At 50.7% G+C, this 15,676-nt stretch overlaps 1 protein-coding gene across 1 annotated transcript in view; it reads right to left on the minus strand.

Moving 5' to 3' along the window:
* hap1 (huntingtin associated protein 1) overlaps positions 1-11,978 on the minus strand; it is a 69,512-nt gene extending 57,534 nt beyond the window's left edge. The window contains exons 1-2 of the mRNA XM_085966089.1: positions 11,687-11,978; positions 4,014-4,090 (exon numbers count right to left, since the gene is read on the minus strand). Coding sequence (XP_085822215.1) covers positions 4,014-4,090; positions 11,687-11,783 — 174 coding nt within the window. The 5' untranslated portion in view covers positions 11,784-11,978. The remainder of the gene's footprint in view (positions 1-4,013; positions 4,091-11,686) is intronic.
* Positions 11,979-15,676: the final 3,698 nt, after the last annotated feature.

Genomic DNA, 15,676 nt, shown 5'->3' on the forward strand with positions numbered 1-15,676 from the left:
TCACTGGGGAACAGTTCCACAGACACTGAGTCTCACTGGGGTACAGTTCCACAGATACAGCCTCTCACTGGGGTACAGTTCCACAGGCACTGACTCTCACTGGGGTACAGTTCCAGACACTGACTCTCACTGGGGTACAGTTCCACAGACACTGACTCTCACTGGGGTACAGTTCTACAGAAACTGACTCTCACTGGGGTACAGTTCCAGACACTGACTCTCACTGGGGTACAGTTCCACAGACACTGACTCTCACTGGGGTACAGTTCTACAGACACTGACTCTCACTGGGTGACAGTTCCAGACACTGACTCTCACTGGGGTACAGTTCCACAGACACTGACTCTCACTGCGGTACAGTTTCACAGACACTGAATCTCACTGAGGTACAGCTCTGCAGGCACTGACTCTCACTGGGTACAGTTCCACAGACACTGACTCTCACTGGGGTACAGTTCCACAGACACTGACTCTCACTGGGGTACAGTTCCACAGACACTGACTCTCACTGGGGTACCGTTCCACAGATACAGTCTCTCACTGGGGTACAGTTCCATAGACACTGACTCTCACTGGGGTAGAGTTCCAGAGACACTGACTCTCACTGGAGTACAGTTACACACACACTGACTCTCACTGGTGTACAGATCCACAGATACAGTCTCTCACTGGGGTACAGATCCACAGACACTGACTCTCACTGGGGTACAGTTCCACAGGCACTCACTCTCACTGCGATACAGTTCCATAGACACTGAATCTCAGAGGTACAGTTCCACAGGCACTGACTCACTGGGTTACAGTTCCACAGACACTGACTCTCACTGGGGTACAGTTCCACAGGCACTGACTCTCACTGGGGTACAGTTCCACAGACACTGACTCTCACTGGGGTACAGTTCCACAGACACTGACTCTCACTGGGGTACAGTTCCACAGACACTGACTCTCACTGGGGTACAGTTCCACAGATACAGTCTCTCACTGGGGTACAGTTCCACAGACACTGACTCTCACTGGGGTACAGTTCCACAGACACTGACTCTCACTGGAGTACAGTTCCACGGACACTGACTGTCACTGGGGTACAGTTCAACAGGCACTGACTCTCACTGAAGTACAGTTCCACAGACATTGACTCTCATTGGGGTGTAGTTCCACAAGTACTGACTCTGACTGGGGTACAGTTCCACAGACACTGACTCTCACTGGGGTACAGTTCCACAGACACTGACTCTCACTGGGGTACAGTTCCACAGACACTGACTCTCACTGGGGTAGAGTTCCACAGACACTGACTCTCACTGGAGTACAGTTGCACACACACTGACTCTCACTGGGGTACAGTTCCACAGACACTGACTCTCACTGGGGTAGAGTTCCAGAGACACTGACTCTCACTGGAGTACAGTTACACAGATACAGTCTCTCACTGGGGTACATTTCCACAGACACTGACTCTCACTGGGGTACAGTTTGACAGACACTGACTCTCACTGGGGTACAGTTCCACAGACTCTGACTGTCACTGGGGTACAGATCCAGAGGCACTGACTCTCACTGCGGTACAGTTCCACAGACACTGCCTCTCACTGGGGTACAGTTCCACAGGCACTGACTGTCACTGGGGTACAGTTCTACAGACATTGACTCTCACTGGGGTACAGTTCCACAGGCACTGACTGTCACTGGGGTACAGTTCCACAGACACTGACTCTCACTGGGGTGCAGTTCCAAAGGCACTGACACTCACTGGGGTACAGTTCCACAGACACTGACTCTCACTGGGGTACAGATCCACAGACACTGACTCTCACTGGGGTACAGTTCCACAGGCACTCACTCTCACTGCGATACAGTTCCACAGACACTGAATCTCACTGAGGTACAGCTCCACAGGCACGGACTCTCACTGGGCTACAGTTCCACAGACACTGACTCTCACTGGGGTACAGTTCCACAGGCACTGACTCTCACTGGGGTACAGTTCCACAGACACTGAATCTCACTGAGGTACAGTTCCACAGGCACGGACTCTCACTGGGGTACAGTTCCACAGACACTGACTCTCACTGGGGTACAGATCCACACGATTCTGTCACCCCTAGTATCTCAGCGAAGTGGACTTTCTTCAGGCGTTAACACACAGCGTTGTTAACGGTTTATTCCCCACAGGGTGTCAGGGAAAGTTATCAGCGACTGTGGGGATAAGCAGGAAATTTCAGCCACAGAATCAGAGGGCGCATCGAACACATGCCCGTCCTGTACATGGGGCCCCGATACACAGCGACTGCAGCCGTGGTATTGCTACAAACTGCTTCATGAGAGGCCAAAAGAATCATAGATTCACACAGCACAAGGATGGTCAGCACGGATTTGTTAAGGGAAAGTCATGTCTGACAAACTTGATTGAATTTTTTGAAGAGGTAACGAGGAGGCTAGATGAGGGTAGTGCGTTTGATGTAGTGTATATGGACTTTAGCAAGGCTTTTGATAAGGTTCCACATGGCAGGCTGGTCGCGAAGTTAAAAGCCCATGGGATCCAGGGCAAAGTGTCAAGTTGGATTCAAAACTGGCTCGGAGACAGGAAGCAGAGGGTAATGGTTGATGGATGTTTTTCTGACTGGAAGGCTGTTTCCAGTGGGGTTCCGCAGGGCTCAGTACTCGGTCCCTTGCTTTTTGTGGTGTATATATCAGTGATCTAGACTTGAATATAGGGGGTATGATTAAGAAGTTTGCAGATGATACTAAAATCGGCTGTGTGGTTGATACTGAAGAAGGAAGCTGTAGACTGCAGGAAGATATCAATAAATTGGTCAGGTGGGCAGAACAGTGGCAAATGGAATTCAATCCGGAGAAGTGTGAGGTAATGCATTTGGGGAGGGCTAACAAGGAAAGGGAATACACATTAAATGGTAGGACACTGAGTAGTGTAGAGGAACAAAGGGATCTTGGAGTGCATGTCCACAGATCCCTGAAGGTAGCAGGCCAGGTAGATAAGGTGGTTAAGAAGGCATACGGAGTGCTTGCCTTTATTAGCCGAGGCATAGAATACAAGAGCAGGGGGGTTATGCTTCAACTGTATAAAACACTAGTTAGGCCTCAGCGAGAGTACTGCGTGCAGTTCTGGTCACCACATTACAGGAAAGATGTGATTACACTAGAGAGGGTACAGAGGAGATTTACAAGGATGTTGCTGGGAGTAGAGAATCTTAGCTATGAGGAAAGACTGGATAGGCTGGGTCTGTTTCCTTGGAACAGAGGAGGCTGAGGGGAGACCTTATTGAGGTGTATAAAATTATGAGGGGCCTAGATAAAGTGGATAGAAAGGACCTATTTCCCTTAGCAGTGGGGTCAAAAACCAGGGGGCACAGATTTAAGGTAATTGGTGGAAGGTTTAGAGGGGATTTGAGGGGAAATTTCATCACCCAGAGGGTTGTGGGGGTCTGGAACTCACTGCCTGAAAGGGTGGTAGAGGCAGGAACCCTAACCACATTTAAAAAGTACTTGGATGTGCCCTTGGGATGCTGTAACCTGCAGGGCTACGGACCAAGAGCTGGGAAGTGGGATTAGGCTGGATAGCTCTTTGTTGGCCGGCGTGGACACGATGGGCCAAAATGGCCTCCTTCCGTGCTGTAACTTTCTGTGATTCTATGAGCACAGAAGGAGGCCATTCGGCCCATCGTGCCTGTGCCGGCTCTTTGAACGAGCTCTCCAATTATTCCCACTCCCCTGGCTCTTTCCCCACAGCCCTGCAAATTTTCCCCTTCAAGTATTTATCCAATTCCCTTTTGAAAGTTATTATTGAATCTGCTTCCACCGCCCTTTCAGGCAGCGCGTTCCGGATCACGACAACTCGCTGCGTAAAAAAATTCTCCTCAAGTCCCCCTTGGCTTTTTTGCCAATGATGTGAAATCTGTGCCTCTGGTTACCGACCATCCCGTCATTGGAATGAGTGAGAAAACAAAATATTTTAAAAAGGGGTTTGAAGAAGAATATAGCTGCTGCCTCACCTCTTCCAGTAAGTGTGTGACTGCCTCGATATCATGGTAGGTCTTTGTCACCTGCCCCACCCTCTCTGCACAGAGAACTGAAAGGAAACAGACCCTGATTAGTGTCCGCTCAGCCCCATCAGCCACAGCCTCCTGCTGCCCCCTGTCCCCCACCCCCGCCCCCCCACTCCTCCGCCATTTAACCCCTACAGCGGAATCCAGCGGTGGTTGTTCTCGGAGACCGAGGAGTCGGTGTTTGAGATTTCCAGCACTGGTCTCTCCCCTGGGCATCCTCTCCCCCCGCAACCCTCTACACATCTGTCCTTGAAGCACCCAATGATCAGGTAAAGGTAAGAACACAAGAAATAGGAGCAGGAGTCAGCCATTCGGCCCCTCGAGCCTGCTCCGCCATTCAATAAGATCACGGCTGATCATCGACCTCAACTCCACTTTCCCGCCCGATCCCCATATCCCTCGATTCCCTTCATGTCCAAAAATCTATCGATCTCTGTCTTGAATATACTCAACGACTGAGCCTCCACAGCCCTCTGGGGCAGAGAATTCCAAAGATTCACCACCCTCAGTGAAGAAATTTCTCCTCATCTCAGTCCTAAATGGCCGACCCCTTATCCTGAGACTGTGACCCCTGGTTCTAGACTCCCCAGCCAGGGGAAACATCCTCCCTGCATCTACCCTGTCAGGCCCCTTAAGAATTTTATATGTTTCAATGATTTATTAAATGGTGCCATATCGAGATGTCCCAAAATACTTCCCAACCAGTGAATTACTTGACGCGGAGTCACTGTTACGTAGACGAACACACAACCATTCTACACAAAGGAAGATCCCACAAACAAGGAGACCAGATAATCTGTTTTTGGTGATGTTGGTTGAGGGATAAATATTGACCCCTGGACACCGGGGAGAACTCCCCCCCCTGCTCTTCTTCGAAATAGTGGCCGTGGGATCTTTTACGTCCACCTGAGAGAGCAGACGGGGCCTCGGTTTAACGTCTCATCCAAAAGACGGCACCTCTGACAGCGCAGCACTCCCTCAGCACTGCACTGGAGTGTCAGCCTAGCTTTTATGCTCAAGTCAAGGAGCGAACAGGAGTGTAAATAGGGAGGGAGAGGTGTAGAACTGGGGGATGGTGTGAAATTAAAACAAGTCTGAAAATGAGGATGTGGCTAAAATCTGAATTTACTCCGTGCCTCAGCCCGTCCGCTGCTGAAACTCTCGCCGTGTCTTTGTTACCTCCAGACTTGACTATTCCAAAACAAAAGCAAAACACTGCGGACGCCGGAAATCTAAAATATAAACAGAAAATGCTGGGAATACTCAGCAGGTCAGGCAGCGTCTGTGGGGAGAGAAACAGAGTTAACGTTTCAGGTCTGTGACTTTTGAGGTCATCGAGCTGAAACGTTAACTCTGTTGACTATTCCAACGCTCTTCTGCCCAGCCTCCCACCTTGCACCCTACGTAAACGTCAGCTCATCCAAGGTTCTGCTGCCCGTGTCCTAACTCGCACCACGTACCGTTCACCCATCACCCCCTGTGCTCGCTGACCTACATTGGCTCCCGGTCCGGCAACACCTCGACTTTAAAATAGAAAATCTCTCTTTTCCTCAGTTAAAATACCCACAAGTGAGTGAGTGAGGCCCGACAGCAACGGCAACTCACTTTCATCTCCGAGTTTACCACCGACATCCGTCATGTGGCCGGCAAGGACAACGTGGTTGCCGATTGCCTTTCGCGTGCGGCCGTCCAACTGGGTCTCGACTATTCACTAATGGCGGTCGACCAAGCGGCTGACCCAGAGACGCACGCTTTCCGTTCCGATTCATCCGGCCTGCGGCCAGTGGACGTACTTTTCCACTCAGACGGCACATCCTTGCTCTGCGATGTCTCCCTGGAAGACCCACGTCCGATCGTTCCGTCATCCTGGTGCAGGAAAGTCTTCGATATCATGCACAACCTCGCCCACCCGGGTGTGCGGGCGTCACAGAAGTTGTTAGCATCCAAGTTTGTCTGGAGGGGAATGCGAAAAGATGTGCGCGACTGGGCCAACACCTGTGTCGTGTGCCAGAGAGCGAAGGTGCAGCGCCACGTTAAAGCTCCTGTCGCCGTTTTCGAAGTACCGGAGCGGCAATTCGATCATGTTCATATCGACCTCGTGGGCCCACTACCACCATCACAAGGGTTCACGCATCTGCTGACGATCGTCGACCGTACCACCAGATGGCCGGAGGCCATTCCATTGACATCCACCACCTCCGCGGACGTCGCCCAGGCTTCTCTTTCGACCTGGGTGTGATGAAATATTCCATTCATCACTGCCTGTGACTGTGGTTGGTTTCAGTTTCACTTCCCTTACCTCTGTTCCGTTTCCTCACCATTGTATTGTACTATGTGTAGGGCTCCGCCCATACCTGGCCCATTGTATTGTACTATGTGTAGGGCTCCGCCCATACCTGGCCCCTATGTAAGCTGGCCCAGCCTGCAGCACATCCAGTACGGCAGAGCTCTGGATGGAAGATACCTCTCTCCTGTGTGTTACCTTCTAAGTCAATAAAAGCCTTGTTTTGTTTCGCTAACATCGAGTCTCGGATTTATTGAGGCACATCACTGGGTTGCCCGTTTCGGCGTGCCGTCGGACATTTCATCGGACCACGGGCCGCAGTTCTCCTCTGCTTTGTGGAACGCCGTGGCTACAGAATTAGGTGCCAAGCTCCATCGCACCACGGCTTACCACCCGCAGGCCAACGGGTTATGCGAACGCTTCCATCGTTCTCTGAAGGCATCGCTGTGGGCTACCCTTCAAGGGACCGCGTGGATGGATAAGTTGCCATGGGTAATGCTCGGGTTGTGCACGGCGCCTAAAGAGGACCTGCAGGCGTCGGCCGCCGAACTGGTCTATGGCCAGCCGCTCAGGGTCCCCGGCGAGTTTCTCCCGTCGCCGACACGTCCGTGGTCCGCCACTGAACAACTGGAGGCTCACCAAGCCGCGGCGCACGCTTTCCGGCCCATTCCGACTTCACAGCATGGACTGCCTGCATCACATGTTCCGCCAACGCTCATGAGGGCTAAATTCGTTTTTGTACGGCATGATGCCCACCGTAGTCCCCTCATGCCTCCATACACTGGCCCCTTCCGGGTACTGAAGGCGGGCGCCAAGAGTTTTCTGGTAGACGTCGGTGGGACGCCCGACTACATTTCCGTGGACCGCCTCAAGGCTGCACACCTGGACCTCGGCCAGCCAGTCGAAACAGCGCAGCCGCCGCGTCGTGGGCGGCCGCCCGCGGCTGCTACGCCTAGCCCATCGGCCCCGCGGCCCAGCTCCTCTCCTGCACCATCCATTCCTCTCCGGGAATATCGGAGTCGCTCCGACAGGATTGTCCGACCTCCTCTGCGATTGACTTTAATGATTAAAGACACTTCTGGGGGGGCGCGTGTGGTAAAACCACCAATGAACTCCTGTACAAATGAATAACTGTCTTTAAAGCAATGTTACAGCACCTATGTCCGTTTGCTGAGTGTAAACAAGCTTTCTGTAAAATACCCTGAAACAACGCGATGACGTCATCACGTTGGTCACGTGGTGCCCCAAGTGGCGGGAAACGTGATGACGTCAAAGGTGGGAGGTTCTGAGTTCAGACCTCGTGGAACAAGCTACTGTATAGACCTGTTTGCTGTTGCTCCTGCATGTTTTTGTTTTGTTCACCAGTTTAATTAAATTCGGTTAATTTACTGAATTGACTCGACCTCAGTGATTTAGATAGGAATCCGTTGATTCCTACAGAATAACAGATACCCGGGAGTGAGTTACAGGCTGGAATCTAATCGAGGGGTTCGGGGGGTTTATATATAGAATAACAGACACCCGGGAGTGAGTTACAGGCTGGGATCTAATCAAGGGGTTCGGGGGGGTTTATATATAGAATAACAGACACCCGGGAGTGAGTTACAGGCTGGAATCTAATCGAGGGGTTCAGGGGTTTATATATAGAATCACAGATACCCAGGAGTGAGTTACAGGCTGGAATCTAATCGAGGGGTTCGGGGGGTTTATATATAGAATCACAGATACCCGGGAGTGAGTTACAGGCTGGAATCTAATCGAGGGGTTCGGGGGGTTTATATATAGAATAACAGATACCCGGGAGTGAGTTACAGGCTGGAATCTAATCGGGGGGTTCGGGGGGTTTATATATAGAATCACAGATACCCGGGAGTGATTTACAGGCTGGAATCTAATCGGGGGGTTCGGGGGGTTTATATATAGACTAACAGATACCCGGGAGTGAGTTACAGGCTGGAATCTAATCGAGGGGTTCAGGGGTTTATATATAGAATCACAGATACCCGGGAGTGAGTTACAGGCTGGAATCTAATCGAGGGGTTCGGGGGGTTTATATATAGAATCACAGATACCCGGGAGTGAGTTACAGGCTGGAATCTAATCGAGGGGTTCGGGGGGTTTATATATAGAATAACAGATACCCGGGAGTGAGTTACAGGCTGGAATCTAATCGGGGGGTTCGGGGGGTTTATATATAGAATAACAGATACCCGGGAGTGATTTACAGGCTGGAATCTAATCGGGGGGTTCAGGGGGTTTATATATAGACTAACAGATACCCGGGAGTGAGTTTCAGGCTGGAATCTAATCGAGGGGTTCGGGGGGTTTATTTATAGAATAACAGATACCCGGGAGTGAGTTACAGGCTGGAATCTAATCGGGGGGTTCGGGGGGTTTATATATAGACTAACAGATACCCGGGAGTGAGTTACAGGCTGGGATCTAATCGAGGGGTTCGGGGGGTTTATATATAGACTAACAGATACCCGGGAGTGAGTTACAGGCTGGGATCTAATCGAGGGGTTCGGGGGTCTCCCACCGTTACTGAAGCCAAAGGGCCAATTCATGCGGGAACCTGGGCACGGACCGTCAGTGAGTCTGTTGGCGGGGGGGTGGGGGGGGAGGGGGGAGGGGGGAGGACGTCACAGCCTGTCCCCATCCCAAACCCGTCCACCCCTTATCTCCATACTCCAGCGGGAGTCCCTGGATTGTGATCAGGATCCGGAACCCTGGCGGAGTTATACCTCTCCTTCGCCCAGTGGTAACTGGGTGAGGGCGGCACAGATCCGGGGGACTGATCCCGGGGGGAGGGGGTGCCGAGGTACCACACCAGCTGGTGCGCTTATGCTTTGCGAGACCAGAAGCGCCGCCCCCTCCCCCTCTCGTCCAAGCCCGTGCTGTAGAAGTACGTGAGCAACAACACGTCCCACACACACACCATCTCCTTCCACTGTCAGAGGCAGCACCCTTGTCCTGTGTCACAACTGGCCCAGAAAGGCCTCGTCTTTGTTCCGGTAATTGGGCTTTATTTTCACGCAGCGTGCCTGACAGTGATTTGTAAAATGAGGAGCGACAGCTCAGATTTAAACCTTTAATTCCCAAACCCCTCGCTGCCTTACCCATCCCCCCACCTGCACTTTAACTCTTCATTCTAATATTAACCGTTTGAAAATGCCCCCAGTTGCTCGTTGAGAAATGGCACTATCTGGTGTGGACTGAACCCCACAGACCAGGAGGATCCCAGCTCAATCCCTGAATCTTACCACCTCAGCCCGTGTAGCAACAGGAATACTGCAGAATTGATCCCAGCGTTCTTGGACTAATAACGGGTGGGGGGAGGGGGGCGGAATAGGACAGAGTTTCCACTGTGGATGGGACCCTACTGTTGCAAATAACTACAATGAGGATAAAACTGAATGGACCACTCGGCATCGACCTCGGCATCGAATTCGGATATGACACAGGCACACTCAGTCCAGTCGGCCCTGCAAAGTTCTCCTCACTAATATCTGGGGACTTGGGCCGATCCTTCATTGTCGCTGGGTCAAAACCCTGGAACTCCCTCCCCAACAGCACTGTGGGAGCACCTTCACCACACGGACTGCAGCGGTTCAAGAAGGCAGCTCACCACCACCTTCTCAAGGGGCGATTACGGATGGGCAATAAATGCCGGCCTTTCCAGCGATGCCCACATCCCGTGAATGAATAAATAAAATGTGGAGTGTGCTTGTATGAGCGCTGAGTAAGGCAGGGTCAGGTTTGCTGCGATCGCCCTCTCACAGGGTGAATACCCCGCTACCACCCGTCGTGTAGGTTCGCACACGAAGAGAGTCGCTGAGCCTGTGGGTCTGTGGGGTCAGCACCTTCAGGAGAGGAGAGGAGAGGAGGGGAGATACTGGGGGAAAGAATGAGAGGTGGAAATAAGATGGTGATTGAGACAGGAGTGTCAGTAGAGAAAAGTGGGGAGCAGAGAACGGTTTCAAATCTTTGAAGGGTTTCACATAGAATTACACAGAATGTACGGCACAGAAACAGGCCATTCGGCCCCACAGCTCCGTGCCGGTGTTTATGCTCCACTCGAGCCTCCTCCCACCCCTCTTCATCTCACCCCATCACCAGATCCTTCTATTCCTTTCTCCCTCATGTGTTTATCCAGCTTCCCCTTAAATGTATCTACACTATTCGCCTCAACCACTCCCTGTGGTAGCGAGTTCCACATTCTCACCCCTCGTTTACTTCCAGTGCAATATGGAATTAGCCAGTTTGAGGAACATAAATCGGTACAAATGTAATTGCTAAATCCGGGCACTGCTTTTACACTCGCTCCCCGCTCCTCCGCACACTTGCTCCCAGCGAGGAACGCACACTCCCGTCCCGCTCCTCCGCACACTCGCTCCCCGCGCCTCCGCACACTCGCACCCCACTCCTCCGCACACTCCCTCCCTGCTCCACCGCACACTCCCTCCTCCGCACACTTCCTCCCCGCTCCTCCGCACACTCCCTCCTCCGCACACTCGCTCCCCGCTCCTCCGCACACTCCCTCCTCCGCACACTCGCTCCCAGCGAGGAACGCACACTCCCTCCCAGCGAGGAATGCACACCCGCTCCCCGCGCCTCCGCATACTCGCTCCCCGCTCCTCTGCACACTCGCTCCCAGCGAGGAACGCACACTCACTCCCAGCGAGGAATGCACACTCATTCCCTGCTCCTCCGCACACTCACTCCCCGCTCCTCCGCACACTTGCTCCTTGCCCCTCCGCACTCTTGCTCCTCGCTCCTCCGCACACTCGCTCCACTCATTAACATCCTGGTAATTGGATTCAGGCCCTGGACTCAGAGCAGATTTGTTCCATTCTGTCAGAGAGCAGCAGGAGCAGGGAGCTGAATCCAGATCGCTCAACACAAACCCCCCCCCCCCAACCATTCCACTCACACCCCTCACGCACGGGGACATCGCAGAGCATTTAACAGACCGAGGACACCGGACAGATTCACTGCGACATTACCGGGAGTCTGACTATTGTGGAGGCCCCTCTGAACAGTACATCCTTATTAACTATCACCAGTTTATTTACCCACCCCCCACCCCCCCCCCCCATCCTGAACTGTGAATTTCAGTGAGGCGCTAATTGAGAGACAATCGACAGATGATTCTGCCATAGCCCAGGGTGTCCTTGGTATCAACAATTCATTCCTCTCGCTGAAAACTTCCCAAATTCCATCGTGATCCTGATTCAAAAACACCCGGAAAAATCCCTGGGCTGGCAAAACGCCACTGGATTCATTGCGACTGTGCTGAACCCCAGTAACTAAGGCACCCCCTCTGCCCCCATACCTTCCCCCAGGTCACATCGCATTGTGTCGCTGACACTCTCCCACTCTGCCACGGAATTCCCGTTGCCTTCATTCTCGGCACTGCTCCACACATCCATGGTGAAGAATTCCCAGCTCTTGTGCGCAATTTGAGCCGATTCCCACTGGAATGTGTGGATAAAGATTCCCAAGCACGCCTGTGCACTGCGACAGAAACAACCTGTCCTGAACACAGTTTCAGAAAGAAGTTAAATATTCTCGCTGGCCACAAGCCCCAGAGTTGGAAATATCCGTCGATTCTGCGGATGTCGATTGGCAGAAAGCTCGCGGACTCACCCTGTTATACAGACACGTCACATCCAATAACAGCCAGCTGGGAGAGAAGCACAACACAAGGGGGAGAGAGCACGAGAGTTCAAGGACTCACTGAAATAAAACTCCACTCTTTGGTGTTAATCATCTCGAATTATTCTCCAAAAACCAAACTGTTCATTCTCGGTAAATAATGAGCAGGATGTTGTTGCAGGAATTGGATTAATTATTGCTTGGTTTTTAATCCCAAACCCCTGTTGACTGTGGAATGCTCGATTCCTGGCCCGTTATCGAGGCTCGGGGCCGAGGCACCTGCACTCGGTGGAGCTGCACCCCCGCAGCGGGACCACAACAGAGACATCCCCCGCTGGCGATCAGCCACATCCGCATCTCTCGTCCCTCATCACCTCAAGCTTCACAATCGAGCAGCACTGACTCTCCAATCAAACGGTATCACTGACTGACAACCCAGTCACACATGGCTCGCACACTCAGACACACACACACACCTACACACACCCACACACACCTACACTCACACACACACCTACACTCACACACACACCTACACTCACTCACACGCACACACACCTACGCTCACACGCACACACACCTACGCTCACACACACACCTACGCTCACACACACACACACCTACGCTCACACACACACACACCTACGCTCACACACACACACCTACGCTCACACACACACACCTACGCTCACACACACACACCTACGCTCACACACACACACCTACGCTCACACACACACACCTACACTCACACACACACACCTACACACACACCTACGCTCACACACACACCTACGCTCACACACACACCTACGCTCACACACACACACCTACGCTCACACACACACACCTACGCTCACACACACACACCTACACTCACACACACACACCTACACTCACACACACACCTACACTCACACACACCTACTCACACACACCTACTCACACACACACCTACACTCACACACACACCTACACTCACACACACACCTACACTCACACACACACCTACACTCACACACACACCTACACTCACACACACACCTACACTCACACACACACCTACACTCACACACACCTACACTCACACACACACACCTACACTCACACACACACCTACACTCACACACACCTACACTCACACACACCTACACTCACACACACACCTACACTCACACACACACCTACACTCACACACACACCTACACTCACACACACACCTACACTCACACACACACCTACACTCACACACACACCTACACTCACACACACACCTACACTCACACACACACCTACACTCACACACCTACACTCACACACACACACCTACACTCACACACACACCCACACCTACACTCACACACACACACCTACACTCACACACACACACACACACACACACACACACACACACACACACACACACACTCACACCTATACTCACACTCTCACATACCTACACTCACAGTAGCAATAGAGTTCGACAGAGTATAAATCAACAAATAATGGAGGCCTGTAAAAAAGGTACGGTAATAATCATGGGTGATTTTAATCTCCATATTGATTGGACAAATCAAATTGGCCATGGTAGCCTTGAGGAGGAGCTCATAGAGTGCATCTGGGATGTTTTCCTAGAACAGTATGTAATGGAACCAACCAGTGAGCAGGCTATCTTGGATCTGGTACTGTGTAATGAGACAGAATTAATAAATGATCTTATAGTAAAGGATCCTCTAGGAAAGAGTCATGGTTGAATTTCAAATTCAGTTGGAGGGTGAGGAAGTTGTATCTCAAACCAGTGTCCTGATCTTAAACAAAGGCAATTACAAGGGCAGAACTAGCTAAAGTAGACTGGAAAAACAAATTAAAGGGTAAGACAGTTGCAGTGCAGTGGCGGACATTTAAGGAGATATTTCATAACTCTCAACAAAAATATATTCGTGAGAAAGAAAGATTTTAAGAGAAGGGAGCACTATCCGTGGCTAACTAAGGAAGTAAAGGATGGTATCAAATTGAAAATGAAGGCATACAATGGTGCCAAGATTGGTGGGAGACCAGAGGATTGAGAAATTTTTAAAAAGCAGCAAAGGATGACTAAAAAAATAATAGAGAGAAGATGAATTATGAGAGTAAACTGGCAAGAAACATTAAAACAAATAGTAAGAGTTTCTACAGGTATATAAAAAGGAAGAGAGTAGCTAAAGTAAACGTTGGTCCCTTAGAGGATGGGAATGGGGAATTAATAATGGGGAACGGGGAAATGGCAGAGACTCTGAACAAATATTTTGTATCTGTCTTCACGGTAGAAGACACTAACAACATCCCAATAATGGATAATCAAGGGGCCACAGGGAGGGGGGAACTAAAGACAATCACTATCACTAAGGAAATAGTACTCGGTAAAATAATGGGACTAAAAGACGACAAGTCCCCTGGACCAGATGGCCTGCATTCCAGGGTCTTAAAAGAAGTGGCTGCAGAGATAGTGGATGCATTGGTTGTAATCTACCAAAATTCCCTGGACTCTGGAGAGGTCCCAGCAGATTAAAAAACCGCAAATGTAACACCCCTATTTAAGAAAGGAGGGAGACAGAAAGCAGGAAACTATAGACCAGTTAGCCTAACATCTGTCGTTGGGGAAATGCTGGAGTACTTTATTAAGGAAGCAGTAGCAGGGCATTTGGAAAATCATAATGCAGTCAAGCAGAGTCAGCATGGTTTTATGAAAGGGAAATCATGTTTAACAAACTTGCTGGAGTTCTTTGAGGAGCAACGAGCAAGGTGGACAAAGGTGAACCAGTGGATGTGGTGTATTTGGATTTCCAGAAGGCATTCGATAAGGTGCCACATAAAAGGTTACTGCATAAGATAAGAGCTCACGGAATTGGGGGTAATATATTAGCATGGATAGAGAATTGGCTAACTAACAGAAAGCAGAGAGCCAGAATAAATGGGTCATTTTCCGGTTGGCAAACAGTAACTAGTGGGGTGCCACAGGGATCGGTGCTGGGGCCTCAACTATTTACAATCTACATTAATGACTTGGATGAAGGGACCAAGTGTAATGTAGCCAAGTTTGCGGATGATACAAAGATGGGTGGGAAAGCAAGTTGTGCAGAGGACTCAAAGAATCTGCAAAGGGATATAGACAGGCTAAGTGAATGGGCAAACATTTGGCAGATGGAGTATAATGTAGGAAAGTGCGAGGTTATCCACTTTGGCAGGAAAAATAAAAAAGCAAATTATTATTTAAATGGAGAGAGATTACAAAATGCTACAGTTCAGAGGGACCTGGGGGTCCTTGTGCATGAAACACAAAAAGTTAGCATGCAGGTACAGCAAGTAATCAAAAAGGCAAATGGAATGTTGGCTTTTATTTCAAAGGGGTTGGAGTATAAAAGCAGGGAAGTCCTGCTACAACTGTACAGGGTATTGGTGAGACCACACCTTGAGTACTGCGTACAGTTTTGGTCTCCTTATTGAAGGAAGGATATACTTGCATTGGAGGCAGTTCAGAGACGATTCACTAGGTTAATTCCAGAGACGAGAGGGTTGTCTTATGAGGAAAGGTTGAGCAGGCTGGGCCTATACTCATAGAAACATAGAAGATAGGAGCAGGAGTAGGCCATTCGGCCCTTCGAGCCTGCGCCGCCATTCAACGAGATCA

This window comes from Somniosus microcephalus, chromosome 24 (genome assembly GCF_052327205.1).
Source record: "Somniosus microcephalus isolate GS21.2 chromosome 24, FLI_Smic_1.0, whole genome shotgun sequence".
Taxonomy (NCBI): Eukaryota; Metazoa; Chordata; class Chondrichthyes; order Squaliformes; family Somniosidae; genus Somniosus; species Somniosus microcephalus.